Raw genomic sequence first — 20,832 nt, forward strand, 5'->3', positions numbered from 1 at the left:
CAAAGTGAAACCAACTCCCAAGTGATATGCCAAAAACTGTGCATAATTCAAAATCCTCTGAGTTCAAGAACATCCAAATCTGAAAGACGTTGCTCAATGGATCAAACACCGGGTGCTTCCCTTTAAAATATTTAACACGCAAAGAGGACCGTGACGTCGATTTGAAGGTTAGGTTTGCCTCTGATTTTGACGCATACTGGGATCTCCATCTATAACCTTGTAATTTTTGATTTTGACTTGGAAAAGAAAACATTCTTTAAATATGGATCATGCTCTGTGCCTTATTTTACCCCAAAGCCCATGCTGGGACAATGAAGATAAACTAACTGAATCATTGAATGCGGTAGAAATATCTCACCCTGAGGTCTCCGTTGGCCAGATGTGCCGCAGGATAGGAGGCATAGATGGGCTCTTTGCGATAGATTTTAATGATACTGCGGTCCTGTATGTCTCTCACGTCCTCCAGCTCGTAGAATACGTTCCTGGCTTCATCTTTGATCAAGATGGCCGTGTTCGGGGACTTCAGCATTCCTGCTGTCAGCTTCTGAGGGAACATGTGCACGATGAGCGCGTGCAATGTCTCTAAACTGTTGAGTTCATGAGTGATATGAACACGCCTGGTCTCATCTCCAAACTGCAGGAAGAGGACACCTAAGGAGGGAGAAGGAGAACGGGAAGAATAAAGTCAGGAAAGAACACCATGATTAAGATTAAGTATTTCAATTGCATATAAAATCTCCATCCATTTGGATTACACAGTTTTAAGATGATTTCCATTACATGTCCATTAGATGTTAAAACTTCATTCGATTTGTACTCGGCTTTCGCCAAGATAAGCAAAACTAAGACGTAGCTTTACAGTAAACTATGCTCCTCCATCCATTTGATGATGTGAATCTCCTTCTATTAGGCGTTAAACGCCTGCAGTGTACGACGGCTGCAACTACAGTGTGGTCTCCCAAGTGGACCAGCACAACAAACGTCACGATTGAGCCGAGTAGGGGACATCTCTAGGGTCTTCAAGTGGGCACTTTCCGTTCTCAGTGTTTCGTTGACTAGCCCACGACACTTCAAGAGGGCTCGACAGTTGACTCTGGTGTCCCATGAGTCAACCCCCTCTGTCCCCCACTCAACTCAGCCCAACATAAACTAATAAACTGGATGTGATGCATATTTGTAAGTCATACATAAATGAAAAGGGTAAGTAATAGGTAAGATTTCTTGAAGAGTACTAATAAATTTAGTCTAATTTGTCAATCTCATACATATATGAATATGGCTTGTTGCACAACTAACCATATTTCAACCATGTTGAAATAAAATAAACATATCTGTTATCCTGATTCTAAGCAATTTGAAAGAATGCATTTTGATCATTTCAAATCAAAGCAAATAGTTAAAGAAATAGTTCACCCAAAAAGGAAAATTAAGTCATTAATTACTCACCCCCATGCTGTACCAACCCCGTAAGACCTTCGTTCTTCTTTGGAACACAAATGAAGATATTTTTGATTTAATTTCTTTAAAGAAATCAAGAGATTTCCACGACGCGTGCACAAGAATTGCGATCTCCTTCAACTACTTCAGTTCAGTTCTCGCGCATGCGTCGTGGAAATCTCTTGAACTCTCGTCTCTGGCCTACAAGGAAGAAAAGGAATAGTCGAATAAAGTCATTATTGTTGTTTTATTTCCACACAAAAAGTATTCTCGTCGCAGTGTTGTAGTCGAGACCACCTCACTCGAGTCCGAGTCTAGACCGAGACCAGAGAGAGTCGAGTCCGAGTCAAGACCGAGTCCATAGAGAGTCGAGTCCGAGACCAGAGACGGTCGAGTCCAAGTCGAGACCGAGACCAGTGAGGGTTGATTACCTAATTTACTTTTATTTACTTAGAGAAATCATTTATTTATTTTTTTACTGAATTTACTTAGAGTTTAAAAAATATGATCAGTTTAGGGTAAAAAGGCCACATAGTAGGTGGTGTTAAAAGTAATTTTATTACAATTTGTCATGCGCAGTTGAGCACTAGAAAATCACCAATCACTGGGCGGGTCAATCAATTTAAAGAAATATTTTATTAACATACATTAATAATCATGAAAAATATTTTGAATTGAACTCGAGTGGACTCGGGAATAAGTCCGAGTCCTAAAAAAAAAATGTTCGAGTACGAGTCAATTCCGAGTCCAAATGCACACGAGTCCATGACAAGACCAAGACCATTAAAATATGGTCTCGAGACCGAGTCCGAGACGAGTCTGAGTCTCGAGTACTACAACACTGTCTCGTCGCTTGATAAACTTATACTTGAGCCACTGTAGTCACATGGAATATTTAAACGTTTTTTTCATTGACTTTCTGGACCGTCAAGTTTTGATCCCTTCGGCAGCCTATGTAGCAGTGATCCACCTCTCAAATTTAATCAAAAATATCTTCATTTGTGTTCCGAAGACGAACGAAGGTCTTACGGGGTTGGTACAGCATGGGGGTGAGTAATTAATGACTTAATTTTCATTTTTGGGTGAACTAACCCTTTAATAATAAACTATGCCATGCCATCATCTTTTTGAGTGGAGTTGTGTGACTGACATATATCAAGTATGACAAGCATCACATTACGTTAATTAGTTTATGTTAAAACTCTGTTAAAACATACATTTTAAATGTAATCTTAAATATGTTTTGAGTGCACTCTAAACCACTGTGAGAGTGACAGAGTCTCATGTTTACTGCCGCTGAACTTCTCCTGCAGACATTTTGTCATCAGTTTCTGTCAGTTTATCTCGGTGCACTTCACCTAACGGGGCAGCAGGCGATTCTAAACTTCCTGCTGATGGGACAATAATCTCTCTGTGGGGAACTGTTCAAACCGAATCACTTTCAGCAAATATTGTGCACTTGCTGCTAACACACACACAGAGTGAAAGTTCAAGACTAAGAGATATTTCACACCATGGAAACCAAAGCTAAAAAACAAACTGTTGAAGGTCAGTTTATGTGAATGCATTGTGCTGCTGTAATTAACACACTGCTATTAACTATAAAAAAGTAGAAAACAGTTCACACTATCTAATTGCAGAACAGCGAAATGTCATCCTCAGCCGAAAGCAAATCAGTACGGTGGGGCTGATTTACTTGAATCATCCAAACAAGGTGATTCAATAGAATGAATCAGACTTTCCATTGCAAATAACACGAGAATGTGTTTAAATATTGTGTCAGCTCACTTGAATTTAAAAATGCATACACAATACAATGTGTGACATTACAACAGTGATGTAGCACTTTGTCTCATAAAAAAAAAAAAATCCTGTCTTTTAAAAAGCTACAGTATTTAAAACTGAACACTTCTGAAAAAATGTATTACTTTTAGCTACTCCCCAACAGGCATAATGAGTGAGATACAAGCAATGATCTACAAACTTATTTCCTGAGGTTAATGTGCTGATGTTTGATTCATTACAACATGAAAAAAAAAATGTTCTGTGACTTTTTACAATTATCTGCGAGTTATTTACAAGGAAATTGTTTTTATAATGAATAATTGTCTTAAACTTCCAAGTAAATTTCTGCATAGCCTTTGGGTTAATGTGCGCATTATAACAAAGTTTCTGGCTTCTCAGTTGCACCCTGAAATAGTTTCTCAAAAGGCTAATCGTTTTCTGTTATTTAAATTTTTTATACAGTAACAGTTAAGAAAGGTCTGATAAACACTAATTTAGTTACAGCAAGTTGTACAGTGGATGAATAAGATTGTTTATTATTTATGGGCTTTGTTTGTCATTACATGACAGGACAGAGGGGGGAAAGGAAATTATGTAGCCAAGTATAAAACCCATGTTTAAAACTGTGGTTCATCCACTGCTTGTGCTCACTAAGGATTTGATCAAAATACAGTAAAACAGTCATATAGTGAAATATTAATATAATTTGAAGAAACTGCTTTCTATTTGAATATATATTTAAAATGTTATTTATTTCTGTGATGCAAAGCTTAATTTTCAGCATCATTATTCCAGTCTTCTGTGTAATATGATCCTTCAGATATTCTAACTGGTGATTTGGTGCTCAAGAAACATTTCTTATTATTATCAATGTTGAAAACAGTTGTGCTGATTAATAGTTTTGTAGTCTCTGTGATATATTTTTTACATAATACACACATCTTTAAAGTCACTTTTAGCATCTTTGCCAAAAAAAGTAGAAATTTCTTAAAGAAAAAAAAACAGGATGCATTTCTTCATATTCTTTGATAAATAGAAAATTCAAAAGAACAGCATTTATTTCAAATAGAAATCTTTTGCAATATTTTAAAATCTTTACTGTCGCTTTTGATTAGTTAATGCAACTTCCCTGCTGAAAAATCCAGCATTAACCAGCATGAATTCCATGCTGTACCAGAGGCTGATTTATGCTGGTTTAGCGAACATAGTCATGCTGTTCTCAAGCAAAACTGAGCTGGTGAAGCTGGTCTTGCAGGGTTGAGTGTGAGTAGGCTAGCTGTCTGTATGCAGTGTTTTGGGGACAAGCATTGTTTTTGCTTGCATATTATCATATTTACATTTACATATATTTCTATATGTAACATATTAATGATGTAATTGAATAACAATATAATATTAGAACACATGTTTTATTGTAATATATAATTTTAATTTTTTCATTAAATTACTGTCCATGGAGGTTAATTTTTCAACAGGGTTTGCTTAATAAAAGTACTAATTTCTTTCAAACAAAAAAAAAAGTCCTTTTGAAGAAAGGTGTAGGTCGGACTCAAATCTGCATAACCGGAGAACATGTTAGCCGTGACGGCACCACAGCACTCATTAGTAAAGTTGCTATTATTCTTGTGTGTATTCTTGTGGGGATAAGCGATTCAGCGATTCATTTGAGTGTCAGATAAAAGGGGTCATTTAAGGGTCAGGTAAAAGGGGTGTAAACGGTCAATTGATACTCAGATAAAGTGTGTGTATATCTTACCCGGAGAACGTAGTTTATTCTGGCTTGCAGAGCGAGAAAGGGGGAGGCTCTGACGGAACCGGTTCATGCGATTGAAGCCCAACGGCATGTCGGCCTCTGACATGGTCTCCAGAGACTCAGCAGATGCGAAGGACAGTTTAGAGGCCTGGTCTGCCAAACCTGACTGAGTGGACTGGGAGTGACGTGGACTACGACTCTATATGACAGAAAGAGAGAGAGAGAAAGAGAGAGAGAGAGAGAGATTTTCAGCATTTTAAACAGCATGATGTAAAAGACAAACATTACATACAAGGAGAAACCAAGTGCAAATTCCTCCAACCAGAGTAAGTTGCACCTAAATGTGTCAAGATTCTCCAAATCAAGTCTTACAGAACATAACATCACTGCTCCAATGTGAGAAAGCAAAGCAGATAATGTGCACCTGATTCTGTGTGTGTAATGATGGGGAAAACAGAAATGTGTTGATAGGTAAAAATCACACAGGACAAAGTAAACTAGTCTCTGTGGATATCTCTCAACAAACAGACTGAGACGCTAACAATTACACAGAACAAACCTGTCTGCCTCACTATAGCATATACAGTAACTGTAAATAGCACACCTGTGGACTTCTTGTCAAATGTATTGGTTGTTTTGTAGTATTTAATGAAGAGCGTTCACACAACCGCATCGTGGTGTGTTTCTCAAGCTCAGAGACACTTGTAATGAGCTCCCAGGGTGCACTGGAGAAAGACTGGCAAGCTGGTTTGCAGAGGAGGACATATCCACCGAGCAACATCACCATACATCAGATCAATTCTTCTCTCTTGATTGGCATTTTTTGTCTTATTTTTCAGTCAAAACAACCAAACATCTTTAAATCAAGATACATTTACTTGATAAACACATTTGTGTAGCCTATACACTCACCTAAAGGATTATTAGGAACACCATACTAATACTGTGTTTGACACCATTTCGCCTTCAGAACTGCCTTAAGTGGCAGTTGATTAAACAAGGTGCTGAAAGCATTCTTTAGAAATGTTGGCCCATATTGATAGGATAACATCTTGCAGTTGATGGAGATTTGTGGGATGCACATCCAGGGCACGAAGCTCCCGTTCCACCACATCCCAAAGATGCTCTATTAGGTTGAGATCTGGTGACTGTGGGGGATTGTGGGCTAGAGGATGGGTACATGGTGGCCATAAAGGGATGGACATGGTCAGATACAATGCTCAGGTGGGCCGTGGCATTTTAAACGATGCCAAATTGGCACTAAGGGGCCTAAATTGTGCCAAGAAAACATCCCCCACACCATTACACCACCACTACCAGCCTGCACAGTGGTAACAAGGCATGATGGATCCATGTTCTCATTCTGTTTACGCCAAATTCTGACTCTACCATCTGAATGTCTCAAAAGAAATCGAGACTCATCAGACAAGGCAACATTTTTCCCATCTTCAACTGTCCAATTTTGGTGAGCTCTTGCAAATTGTAGCCTCTTTTCCCTATTTGTAGTGGAGATGAGTGGTACCCGGTGGGGTCTTCTGCTGTTGTAGCCCATCCGCCTCAAGGTTTGTGCGTGTTGTGGCTTCACAAATGCTTTGCTGCATACCTCGGTTGTTGCAAATGTTGTTATTTCAGTCAAAGTTTCTCTTCTATCAGCTTGAATCAGTCGGCCCATTCTCCTCTGACCTCTAGCATCAACAAGGCATTTTCGGCCACAGGACTGCCGCATACTGGATGTTTTTCCCTTTCACACCATTCTTTGTAAACCCTAGAAATGGTTGCGCGTGAAAATCCCAGTAACTGCAGATTGTGAAATACTCAGACCGGCCCGTCTGGCACCAAAACCAACCAACAGCCACCTTTCTTTCCCATTCTGACATTCAGTTTGGAGTTCAGGATATTGTCTTAACCAGGACCACACCCCCTAAATGCACTGAAGCAACTGCCATGTGATTGGTTGTTTAGATAATTGGATTAATATGTGAAATTGAACAGGTGTTCCTAATAATTCTTTAGGTGAGTGTATTATTGTCAGAGAATAAACACAACCATTAAAAATTTGGGTTGGTAAGATTTTTCATGTTTTGGAAAGAAGGCTCAGTAGAGGAACCATATGACTTGGACATCTTTGAATTTCATTCGCTATACTGGCAGTTTGATGCTGATTGAAGTTTGATTTCACTTTTTGTTGAACGAGGCATTTATTTTGACATGCGACGGCATGACACATTGTCAATGTATATTAATTGTGAATATTAAGAGAAAACTCATGGTTATCACTTCTAGCTCTAATAAGCCATCATAGGAATCATCATGCTATTTTTGATGCTAGATTAGGTTAACACGCTCAATTTCTTTCATGGTCTATGGACCACCTTATGTAGCCTTGGCCACCCCGTGTTTAAAGCTCTAGATATGCCACTGCTTAAACTCACCAAGGCTGCATTTATTCGATCAAAAATTCAGTAAAACAGTTATATTGTGAAACACTATTACAATTTAAATAACCAATTCTATTTTAAAATATTTTAAAATGTAATTTATTCCTGTGATGTCAAAGCTGATTTTTTTAGCATCATTACTCGGGTCTTCGGTGTCACATGATCCTTCATCACAAATCATTCTAATATACTAATTTGATTTGACATTTCTGATTATCAATGTTGAAAAGTTTTTGTGAAACATACATTTTTCAGGATTGGCTGGTGAATAAGAACAGCGTTTATTTGAAAATTGATGTAAAGGTTTTTACTGTCAGTTTTGATCCTTTAAATTCATCCTTGCTGAATAAAATGAAGTATTATTATTATTTTTTTTGAATCTTACTGACCCAAACTTTTGAACAGCACATTTGTAATTATAGCTAAACTTACTTGCAAGTATTTTTCTTGGTTTAAGCATAAATCAAACAACATTTAGAAAGGTTTAAGTTTAAAACAAATATCAGAGTGTGTTGTTTTACACACAGGGTACAAGCGCTCTCTCTCTCTCTCTCTCTCTCTCTCTCTCTCACACACACACACACACAAATGCTGAGGCGCACAGCGGCCGTGGCATAGTTGTCCTCTTGCAAACTGTGTCTGAGCACAAATGGATGGCCTAGAACTGAGCTGATGGATTACCCCCCGTGTGACTATAATGGGGTCATTTGTCCACAACAGAGAGCAGTCCGGGTGCTACACATAGACAAACGCACATACATGCATCTACAAAATAAGAGGATTTTTTATCTACACAAAGAGACACACTAGCAAATTTGCCATAGCTATTCTATGCTAATCTAAGTGCTATAAACAGAACTAACCTGTACCTGCTATCAGGTTTGACTGCACAGTATACAAGGAATTTTGTAAAGAGAATCACTGTAAGATCAAAATAAAAGAAATACATTTTAGGGTAAAGACGGGTAAATATAGAGCAAATGAATGAAGGGGTAGATTGCTGCAGGCAAAAGCACAAACAGAATAATGCCATAGATAATTACCATACAGATTAAATACATTTGAGCTTTTATACACACTTTGATTAAATCTGACTCTTGGAAAACAAAATGCAAACGCTCCATTGTTTTGGTGAGAGTACAAACCCACACTGCAGGGAAAAAACACACCACTTTCTCTAAACAAACTATGAGTGAAAACACCCTTAAAACCATCCATGTAATCAAGATCTCCCTTGCGCTAATGTGCTTTCAAATGGATTTTTGTCAAATGCAATAAACACACAAGCTCTCGCTTTCGTTTCAAATTTGTATTTGCGTCAATAAACGCGTCAGCTTGTGTGTCATATTACCTTCCTAAAGTGCTGTATTTTTCTGAATTAAACAGAATCAGGGATCCCTGTAGGATTCTCAGCAATAAATCTCCACCTTCATCGCAGACACGCGCATTTCTGTTCTGTTCCAACAGCAGGAAGGAGGACAACCCCGTGCCAAAATTCATCTGACTACAAAATGAAATGAAGGTAACAGAATCCGACAGGACTGTAGAGTAAACTGCATACGTTTATGGTAAATACACCCACACCTAGACATACAATCCACTACAACAAAAAAAGCAGTGATACTGAATGCAACATGAGAATGAATAGACATGTACTAATTCACTTAGTTTTTCGCTCATTCAGTATAATGAGTACCACTCATTCTTTAGTTGTACAGAGATATGTGCAAACTGGAACGTTTTAATACACAAATATTACTCTACTCTTACTGTAAATAGTTCAGGGGAAATGATCAAATTCTTCGCTTGTGTTTAAATTCACCTGTTGACTTGTTATAAAGTGTGATAGTGGTAGACAGATGGCTTGCTGGATTTATTATTTTATTACTTATTTGGCTATATCATATTATATTGTATTATTATACATGAAATAAACGTGTAATAGGTTGATGAAGGGATGTTGGATTAATGAGGTAAGCAGACAGGTTTTATTGTAATATGACTGACAGGATTAGATTAACAAAATTAACTTCCAAAAATGTATTATAACTATAAATTAGCCTAAGATGTGTATCCTAAAATTCCTTAGGACAAATTAAAATACTAAGACGATTGCTGAAAAACAGTAGAAGCAAATTAACACGTACAATAAGTATTTGATGCATAAAATGAGCTTTGAAATCTGTATTCTAACACAGAGATTACTAATATCTATTTTTCATGAGAAAATAGAGTATGGACACTCTAGCAAAAGTCTCCATTAGTTCTCCATTGCATTTCTATCTAGGAGTAACAATTAAGATATTACAGAAACCTCTTTTATGTGTGTGTGAAAAAAGAAAGTGAAAGAGAGAGGCATATTTTCTTTTCCATGCTTGAAAGAAGTGTGTCAATTGCAGATAAACTGATGGGAGACATACGTAGTATATAATATAATACATAATGTGCACAATTTTATTAAAATAACGCTATTAACTATTACAAAGAGACAGGGAGAGAAAAGCAATGATAGAGAGAGTGAGAATGAAAGAAAATAATTGCTCTTGAGAATAATCCTCCTCTCTCTCCTGCTATTGTTAGACGCAGGCTGAAGGCATGGCAAAAAATTGCTCCAGCAAATTGCAGTAGATTGCTGTCCTATTCTGTCCTATGCTGAGAGAAGCAGAGAAAGCAGGGAAATGGTAAGCTGGTAGGTGGTCATAAAATGGCGGCATTCTCCGTAGTTATTGTTGGGGACTAATAGCGATGATGATGACTGAATGATAAGAGGAAGAGACGGGAAGAAGATGAGGAAAATGGATTAGTTCAGTACACCTTTACTGTCTGGAACACAGGCCGTGAGATATCTACCAAAACAAGAGAATGTGCGACACTGTTTAACAAAAACTTTCAAATAAATAATGCTAAACTGGATATCCAGGCAATGAGACGTGTGTCCGTTCGGTGTGTTTCTTCGTTTGTGGGGCACATGAGTTTTATGATTACTTGAACTCACTCAAGAGGTCAATCTGGTAATGACTATTTGTGGAGAAGCTATTTTAAATTGCAACTAGGTTGTAGTTTGCCATGGCACATTATTTTAGTTACCCTTTGAAAAATAAATAAGCTAATTACACTGAATATACATAAATAAACCATATTATTTCTTCAATTCACTGCAGTTTCCAGTTGAAATGACCACTAACAACTTTTATTCCTTTTCACAATCATTTTGATTACTGGGGAAGATTATCTATTATTAAAGACTCATTTCCCTTGCAAAAAACTATGTTATGGCCCTTTAAATATTTTAGAGCATGATTTGTCTAATACATATATTTTGGCAATTGCATCACACAACCAGCTCTATAAGTATGGCTATGGGAGTACTCTGGGTTCGGGCCGAATTTCAAGCTTGGGGGCTCTCACCCCCAGATAGCACGCCAAATATGCATTAAACTTTACTCCCTCTAATTGTATGCAAGTGTGAACTCGTGAAATGTGCAAGAAGCAACATAATACCATTTGCAGAAATGTTGTCACACGTTTGGTTTTCCAATTTTCATCCGAGAAATATTTAACCTAATAACCTAATCATACAAATCACTGTGATAAGCAGCAGAATTTAGCAAAACATTTCACACAAAAAAAAACAAATTGATTCACTAATGAATCAGACTTCCAAAAGCTACCTGAAAAATGATAATTACTTTGAAAAGCTAGGCAAATTGGAATACAACTGAAGTATTGGCAGGCCGATATTATCGGCCGATATTAGGCATTTTCTAAAATATCGGTATAACTGCCGATAAATGAATATTTCAAAAATAAAATAAAAATGGGCGAATCACGCTTCAACCATGTCATGAGTGTTGGAGTTGTATAGTTTGTCCACCAGAGCGCACTCTACACCGTCCCTGTTGGCAACACTCGTGTATAACGCGCCACACATCCTGCAACCTGCTGATCCAGCCAGAGTCAGGCAGAGAGAACCAGTTATGCATTATCATATTATTTTAGTTAAAACTCATAATTAACTACAGATAACTAATGTTAGGGAAATCTGATAATATTTTGTTGCTCGTTTCTGAAATAAAAAAAATAATAATAATAATAATATCGGCCGATATATCGGAATATCGGATTCTAAAACCAACAAATATTTGTATCGGTATCGGCCTTGAAAATCCTTTATCGGTCGGGCTCTGATGCTGAGATTAAGGCTACGTCCACATTAATCCGGATACATTTGAAAACGGGGTTTTCGTTTAAAAACGCTCTCCGTCCACACTAGCGTTTTCAGGTGTTTTCCGACGTTTCAGTGTGGATGAGAAACTTCTATATTCACTTTACTGCGCATGCGTGAAACTTCACAAAATCTCACTGAGATGATACAGGTGGGAAAATAAATAATAATGTCATCGCACAATAACAGGATAATTTTATTTAGCAAAATATCTCACCATCACGGATGCGTCCAGGTCGCATTCAGTCACCATATGTTTGGTCTAAAACGCAACTGCTCTCCTGTTTTGCCGCAGGACAGCAAATGTGAGTAGACTACACTATCTGTCATCTTTGCAGTACTGTGCTATAAAGAATAGCACATATTAAGTAACGTAGAAAGTAACATATTTTAGCAATAGTGTAAAAATGAATAACACATAACAGGCACAATACCGATAAACATGGATATCTATTGGTACAACATGGATCACATGACTAAACTTACGTCATCGTTTTGAAATACCTCCGGTTTCACTGTCCACCCAGACAGCAAACTGACATTGAATCAACGTGGAAACGACGTCTCTCATGACATTGAAACAACGTTGATTTTGCTCATCGAATTAACGTTGAACCAACGTCAGACATTCTTCAAAGCTAAATGAAAATCGAAAATTGGTTTGCTTTCATAACGTTGAAACAACGCGTTGATTTCAAGTTGATTTTCCGTTAGTTTTGAAAGAATGACACGTTTGACGTTGGTTCAACGTTAATTCGATGAGCAAAACAATGTCAGATCAACGTTGTTTCGATGTCATATTTCCACGTTGATTCAATGTCAGTTTGCGATCTGGGCACACTACAACACGAAATCAAATTTCAAATTTATCCACTTTGGAGAGCGTTTTCCAAACGATACGTTTTTGTTGACTTAAAACGGCGTCTCAGTGTGGACGGAAGGCCAAAACGGAGAGAAAAATATACGTTTTCAAACGAAAACGTATTAGTGTGGACATGGCCTAAGTATTGGATAAATTAGAGTTTGATGTGCATATTGTTGCGGAGTGTCAGATCAGGGAGAGTGCATTAATCTAGAATGAGAGACACAAATAAAATGATTCACAAACCCTGACTGAGACACAACAACACGCAGACAGACACTGGCATGGAAACAGCCAGACCTGATTAGTCTGAAATCAATGTTGATATGCACTCAAACATGCTGTCTGCACGTTATTGTAGCTGGATTTTTCATGATATCAGTCAAATTCCAAACACATGAATGCTAGACATAGAGAATGAGTATCTGTCTATTGACAGGAGGAGTGTAACACAAATAAATAAGTGTGAGAGTGAATAAGAATGAACGGAATGGAGGATCCGATAACGGAGTCTCACTCTAAATACACGTTTATCACAGCCTGAGGCCATTTCCTGTGTCCTTGTACACACACACCCATCTCTAATTACATAACATATAATAGAAATTTCATCCCTGTTAGAATAAATATCTTTCACAATATAATACAGGTTTAACAACATGGGATTTGATGGAGTGAGTAAGTATAGACCATTTCACAAGATGTAAACAACACTGGTCCAGAAACACTTCCTGTTTCAGTTTGTAACTGTTTTCTTTATTTCACATGTAAAGAAAACATCTTAAAGATGTTTGTTTAACTTTTTGATTCAGTTTTAAATGTTCTGTTGGTTGTATTTTATCCCAGCTTTTATGTAGTGTTAAAAAACTGGAACAGGAAGTGCGTCTGGACCAGTGTTGTTTACATCTTGTGAAATGGTCTCCCAGATAGCAAACTGACATTGAATCAACGTGGAAATATGACATCGAAACAACGTTGATCTGACATTATTTTGCTCATCGAATTAACGTTGAACCAACGTCAGACGCGTCATTCTTTCAAAACTAACGGAAAATCAACTGGAAATCAACGCGTTGTTTCAACGTTATGAAAGCAAACCAATTTTCGATTTTCATTTAGCTTTGAAGAATGCCGCGTCTGACGTTGGTTCAACGTTAATTCGATGAGCAAAATCAACGTTGTTTCAATGTCATGAGAGACGTCGTTTCCACGTTGATTCAATGTCAGTTTGCTGTCTGGGCTATATGTGTCTGTTTCTGAAGCAACATCAGCGTACTCACTGTTGTGGCTTCCTGATGATTTTTTCCTAGAGTCTTGTGCCATGGGTTTTTAAGATGCTGTGACAACAAAGAAGTTCAGTTTTTAAAAACATCTAGAGACCCATGTCATATGTTTGATCTATTAAGTTGACTTTAACTGTATGGCTTAATAGTCTGATGGGCAGGTATGTAAGAAAATGGAAGCACGTAAAAGAGAGATAGATGGAGATAGAAAGAAAGAACAGGGCGATGAGATTTAGAAGATAAAAGCCAGTGAAGCAGATCATCACAAATCAGCCTCAGAACCGCATGACCCACAGATCAATGACCTTGATTTATCTCACTTTTGGCTACAATTTTGTCCTTGTTGTACAGCTAAATAAGCTTGCTCGCACACACACAAGCCCAATAAAGTAGGCAATTGGATACTTACTCGTCTTAGCATAATTAAATTAGCTAAAATATGTCATGAACAAACACTCAAAGTGGGATGTATAGAACTTGGTGCAGATTCAGTGTGGGCCTACAGCAGACGTCGAATCGCATTCAAGAATATATAAGAACACAAACACATATTACAAGAACTGAGCTTTTGTGACAGGAACACACAGAAGAAGTCAAAGCACTGACCTTAAAGCTCCAATAGTTTGGCTGTTGCTATGGAAAGAAGAAACGAGAGAGTGTTACTTAGACATTTATCTCTCTGGTGACACCTTATACACAGTCACAATCTCCAACCATGTGACATCTTTTGTGATAAAAGAATGTGAAGGATGATATGAACAGAGAGAGGGCACATGTGAGAATTTTCAAGAATAAACATTCACTTCAACTCACTCGAAATAATATAATTTCATTTTTATGTTACGCCCAATTTACATTTATGTTTCATATTTTCATTTAACATTTTTAATGTTTTTGAATTAAGTCTCTTATGCTCATTACGGCTGCATTTATATGATCAGAAATGCAGTAAAAACAGTAATATTTTGAAACATCATAACAATTTAAAACAACCGTTTTCTATGTGAATATATTTAAAAATGACTGTATCCCAGTGATGATAATATGATGATTCGATGCTCAAGAAACAAAAATTATTTGAAGTACTACTTTCTTTATAACAAAAATACCCCAAACTTTTGAATGGTAGCATACTGTATATGTAGTATTAAACAGACTTTTCACAGCACATATGCAGCTTCAAATGCAGCTCTGCAGATTAAAGATGGCATTAAAGTACGTGGTGACACAGTGACACATAATTCCTCTAGTCTGGTCGACATATGGAGCTGTTCTGAATGGGCTGCTGGACCCTATAAATGAGCCGGCATGAAGGTATTTTGAGTTTTCTCTCCGCCCATCAGCTGTCCTGCCTGAATGACTAACTGACTGGATTTCCGCAAATGAGAAAAAAAAAATAATTAAAAAGATCCCCTCGGTGTCTATGCTTGGCCAGCTGCCCAGACCTATCAATCATACCGAAATTGGTCAGCTGTCTGCAGCTTTCACCTATCTCTCCCATATTTCATCAGTGAACTTCATTTTTACAGAAAGTCAGAGATGTCACCAGCTAAATCCGTTGTAGTCTTTTTTCTTGGTCACTTTCTTAACTTTCTCTGTAACTCGTTTGGTTACATTGATAAGACAAATGAAATCAACTAGTGAGAATGTGAGTTCATTTTCTTAATTCAGTTTATTAAAGCCACAGGACCTAAAGTGCCCAGAGGTCTCATATATTCTTTGAATAAAACTCAGACTGCCGGTTTATTTGCAAGACCTTTCAATATTTAATGTGCAAGGCTAGACTACATCATCAGCTGATTAAAAGGGTGTGTGGGTGCAAACATACATTTGGGGAGGAAAACATAATTGAAAAGCTTGAAGATTATAAACATCAGCTAAATATTTCCTTCTACAAAAGGCTAAAAATATGTTGAACAAACTCCCTTGAACGTGAACACACTGCTCTTTTAACACAGTAGATCAGCATTATATTTTTTAGTAAAATAATATTCTTTGTATTCATTCACCTGCTTTCAACTTTGTGCACTGCCCAAGGGATCAGCAATATGAGAGATATATACAGCATGAAACAGTACAGAAAACCTGTTTTCATAGATTGACAAATACACAAACACCCACAAGCTGAGGCACCAGAATACACACATTGCATCAGAGTCTCTTCAAAAAGGAAATACCTGACACACACACACTGGGTTTTCACGTTTTATGGGGACTTTTGACATTGGCTGTAATGAAGCCATTATAACTTTTTAATTACAAATTCAATTAGTACCACTGTAGTTGAGGTCACGAAAAATATTCATGACACAGTTATAATGGCCTCATGACAGCCAATGTCAAAGCCAACCACATGACAGTTTCACTTGATTTAATGACAAGTTGTCATGACAAAGACACTGACAGGTTATGATGGTTTATGTCAAGGTGTCAAAGACATCTTAAACAATGTCATATTTGCATTTAAAATGTCATTATTGAGCGAAAGACACTTAATGACAGTTGTCATAAACATGCATAATTTCATATTCATGACATTTGTCATGTCATGGTTATGAAGGTGTAATTCCAGTCTTATGCACACCCCTTCAAGTAAAGTGTTACCAACTTGTTTTCCAAAAACATGTCCCCACAAGGTCAAAAATATAAAATAGTTCTAATATATTACATGCACACACACACACACACACACACACACACACACACACACACACACACACACACACACACACACACACACACACACACACACACACACACACACACACACACACACACACACACACACACACACACACACACACACATACACTATGTAAAGTGTATATATATTTTGTATAATATTTATATTTCAGTGTTGGTTAGTGTATCTGTGACGCTGATCTCTGGGAAACCAAACAAAATGATTTAAATGATCCTGTGTTTTTTTTTTCTCTTATGGAGCAGGTTTAACTGGTTTCTTTGTCTGGGCTGCTTTAATGATTGATTCAGCATGCTCCTCCAGACAGAATTGGTCAGATAGAAGCAGGGCACGGCCTCACCCATGGGGCTTGATTCTGGGTAACCTGAGGTCAGGTACTACTACTGAGTGGCAGATGGACCTGCATTGCTGCCAAGGGGGTTTTCTGGTACTGAACTTCAGCCTAAAGACAGGGGGATCCAGGGGGATAAACTGTACTTTGAAACAGCTTGAGATTTAAGAGCCTGCTCATTGATGTAATATTAAATATTCAAACGAAAGCACTATAATATTACATGGGACATGATTGTCTCAAGCATAAAATGAACAACAGTGTAGCCAGTCAATACAACAATTACATTCAACACACTTACAAACACTAATTTAAATCTAAATGAAATGGATAAATCTGAATTTTCATGTTTAAGATTAATTGGACGATAAAACAGTGGACCTTATCCAGACGGCAACATAGTGTCGGCCCAGATCCGGGCCACATCTGGTACATGTGTATTCAACGCATTCTAGATGTGGGCTGCATATGGGCCAACACTATGTTGCTGTCTAGGTAAAATGACACCTATCAGCATATATACAACGCAAAAGCTTTTGACTATTTCTATTTCTATTTCTTTATCTTTAAACCCTACTCATAAAATACAATTGTATTTCAATGCGTTAAAAGTGGATAAGTCACTTTATGAATCTTTTTCTTTTTGAAAAGGTGAGGAGGGTATTTTTTTAAAGGTTTCATGAGGTTTTTTAACTAATTAATATGACTTCTCCTATAGCCTGTATATGGTCCCCCAGTGGCTAGATATTTCAATTGGTGTAAACCGAGCTTTGGCTATCTTTCTCTGACTTTGAGAGAGTGAAAGCTCAGACGCGCTGATCTTGAATCTCCTTGAAGGTAACCTCCCTTTTCTCTGATTTGCCTGCCCAGAGAATTTGGCTCGCCCATGAGAAAATGAGCTTGGAAGTATAACCGTGCAAGCAAGATTTGAGTTTTTCCTCGAGAGATATCATGGCTTGCAAACGAGTGAAGCATGGCAGTTGATCAGTGTTCGGATGTACAAATGAACACAAAAGTATTTTTTAATTCCTTCATCAGAGCCTCTGAAAAATCAATGAGTTAATTTTTATTTTCTCTGGAAATACGCCAACACAACTTCCCAAGTTTCCTCAACTTGGGCCAATACAGAACTGGCCCCGATGAACGTCTGAAAATAAATCGATCGAGCTACCAAGCAGCAATTTCTGATGTGTAGCCTAATTGTTCAAGTTCATCTTTCTCTCAAGATCGTTCAATACTGTTTCTGCATTAGTAAGTCAAGCCAGTGATTAAAATATCAACTTCACATCACTTATTTTAGTAGGATGAAAATAATCTTATTTAAATTGTGAACAAATTATACAGAAAGCGATCAAAGAACAATCTTTCCACACAGCGCAAGTTTATCTGGACAACTCGTTATGAAATCAATGACGCATGCGACACTGCACAACGAAGCTCTTACTGTATTTACACCATCAAGTGTGCTTTGGTGAAAGCATTAGAGAGAGTGCAGAAACTGCATTGCAATGACAAAAGATCTTCATTCTCGCCATCAACAGACTGTCATCTGCTTGCTCAATGCTCATCCCGGCAACATTTTATGTGATGGGAATAGACCTAAATACTTTTCCCAAAAACCTTTCACGATTCGTTAATCTCGATAGCTGTAATAGTAAAAAAAAAAAACAAACAAAAAAAAAAACGTGTAATAGCCGTAGTAAAAGTATTCAAGAGAGTTTCACATGTAATATGTAGCTATTTCATATGCAAGCATGTCAGCCAATCACAGCAGTGGCTGGCTACACTGAATCCCACAGCAGACACGCCCCTTCAAACAGAGCGTTCAAATCAGAGGAAAAATGCCTATTTTTTTATCTAAAACACATACTAACATTATAAGGGCAACCCAGGAAACATTATAAAATAATAAAATAACCCCATGTCAGGAGACCTTTAAGAAACTTTCTTCAAAAAGTTAATCTACAGTAGAGAGACATTCAACAATATTGCATTTTAATTTGACTGATCCATTTTAGAATTTAATAATATTTTCAGTCTTCATTTTTTTGTTCTATTGTAAAAAAAAAAGCCATTTTTGATAAAATGTAAAATTAAATGAGACTTATTAACAAATTCGTAGAATTTACAAAAGCAAAGTAAATATGTTAAATTACTATACATGCATACACACAGACAGATATATAATTTGTATTATATTATACACATAATATTATTAATATTATCTATTTAGGAACCCCTTTCGCTTTTGACGACATCACTAGTGAACTCCTTGCAAAATATTTCAGGAAAATTGTCTGAAAAGTACTGTTAGGTTATACACACACACACTTCCATGGCCATTTGACCAATTTGTGCTGTGGTCTCCGGCCAAACCACAGAGGAAGTGAAAAATTCAAAGAACTGAAAAGTCTCCTAAAACATTTCAATGTGACAGCCCTAAATTTCTCTTTTTGACATAGCTTTTTATAAATAACTGAAATAACACAACTATTAACACCATCGTATTGGGTCATAATTGAGGGGCGCTTCAGCGAGCTGTGGCTTAGTGATGTTATTTTCCCCTAACAAGCAGAATTCCATGGAGCAGTACGAGGCCCGCATCCTCAGTTGCTAAGAAACTACTCCGAAATGGGGGATAATTGGCTGTCTAAGTTGCGGCTGCTTTTGCCAGGGGAAAATCAACAGCATACTTAAGGGTTAATTGATAAAACAGGTGCAGCTGAAAGGAATTATTTAAAAAGGGATGAATCATGTACAAGATTTTTTTTTTTTTTCAGAATGTAAAGCTCCTTCCCTACATCACACAGACTGGTACTAGCATTAGTTTTAGATGGACAATTACAGCAAAAAAAGAGGGTTGAAATAATTCAAAATGCTAATCTGCTCTAAAACAAGTTGTTCCGTAAAAAAACAGTCTAACTTTCTCCAAATTTGACATCAACATGCAGAGACATAGATCACATAGGCACAATCTTAGGTACTTTATTCAGTTATTCAACATACCTGAAAATTCTGCTTTAATTTAAATTCGGAAGTAGATTTTATAACAATATTGTGCCTTTTTATCAACATATGGCACTGAAGCACTAGCTTAAAGAGTAATTTATGTAGTCACAAAATCAGAGACCCTCAAAACAAATGGTCACAAGAAAAGCATCAGCACTGAACTGCTTTGGTACATGGAAGTTAACCTATCAGAGGTTATTTACATAACCCAACCCTACATTCTTAAAGGTACAGTAACAAGAAAAGTTGTTTGATGTTAAATGCTAAGAGGGTAGGCCTATAGAAATACAAATTATGACTGTTTTTTGTGCAACAATCCCTGACTAGCATTACTCAGGAGGAAAAATAAAATACCTCAAAAGTGCATTAGTACATGCCCCCCTTTAAATCCACCGTCTGCATGCATCTGTAACGTGGTGGCATTTGTTTGCAGGTCAAATGCCCCCGTGTGCACATATCCATCAGCAGTACAACCCAATGCATTTTTATTAAAGCAAAAGCATGTGCACTAAACACAACAATAAGGCCTGAATACTAGTTGCATCTGATCCTGATTAGTCGCCATCTCTCAGAAACATGTGTCAGCCCAGCAAGACTACCGGAGCTGTACACCACCTGACCTGCATGCAAAACAGCTCTTACCTTCCCTCTCACATGAACACACAATACGAATACATCCATTCACACATGTTCCCTCTCCCTGACATGCACATTCACACACACACACACACACACATACACTCACACTAGTCACATATGCAAAAATCAAACCCAGTTAGTTTCTGACCAGTCACCACATCAGCCAATCTCGCAACAACCAAACAAATGAAGTCGCCTGGTCGAATCTCACCTGCACCAGCATGCGTGTACGCTAGTGAGTGTGCGTCCTCCCTACACACACAAACGCACATGCACACAATCTAGATGCCTTCAGTATCAGCAGCTGGCTGTCAGGTGTGCAACTCATTCTCTTATTCCTGCCCTCTCTCTCTGTCTCCAGCACATGCG

At 37.5% G+C, this 20,832-nt stretch overlaps 1 protein-coding gene across 30 annotated transcripts in view; it reads right to left on the reverse strand.

Annotated features, from left to right (window-relative positions):
• Positions 1-20,832, reverse strand: part of srcin1a (SRC kinase signaling inhibitor 1a) — a 121,623-nt gene that overhangs the window by 42,978 nt on the left and 57,813 nt on the right. For 17 of the 30 annotated variants that reach the window (XM_089128686.1, XM_089128676.1, XM_089128664.1 and 14 more), the window contains 4 exons: positions 14,390-14,416; positions 13,781-13,837; positions 4,979-5,174; positions 359-651 (listed from right to left, as the gene is read on the reverse strand). In XM_089128686.1, the coding sequence (XP_088984812.1) occupies positions 359-651; positions 4,979-5,174; positions 13,781-13,837; positions 14,390-14,416 (573 nt within the window). The remainder of the gene's footprint in view (positions 1-358; positions 652-4,978; positions 5,175-13,780; positions 13,838-14,389; positions 14,417-20,832) is intronic. The other 13 variants (XM_089128684.1, XM_089128685.1, XM_089128682.1 and 10 more) reach the window with 1 other exon arrangement.

This window comes from Pimephales promelas, chromosome 3 (genome assembly GCF_988280905.1).
Source record: "Pimephales promelas chromosome 3, fPimPro1.hap1.1, whole genome shotgun sequence".
In the NCBI taxonomy this organism is placed as follows: Eukaryota; Metazoa; Chordata; class Actinopteri; order Cypriniformes; family Leuciscidae; genus Pimephales; species Pimephales promelas.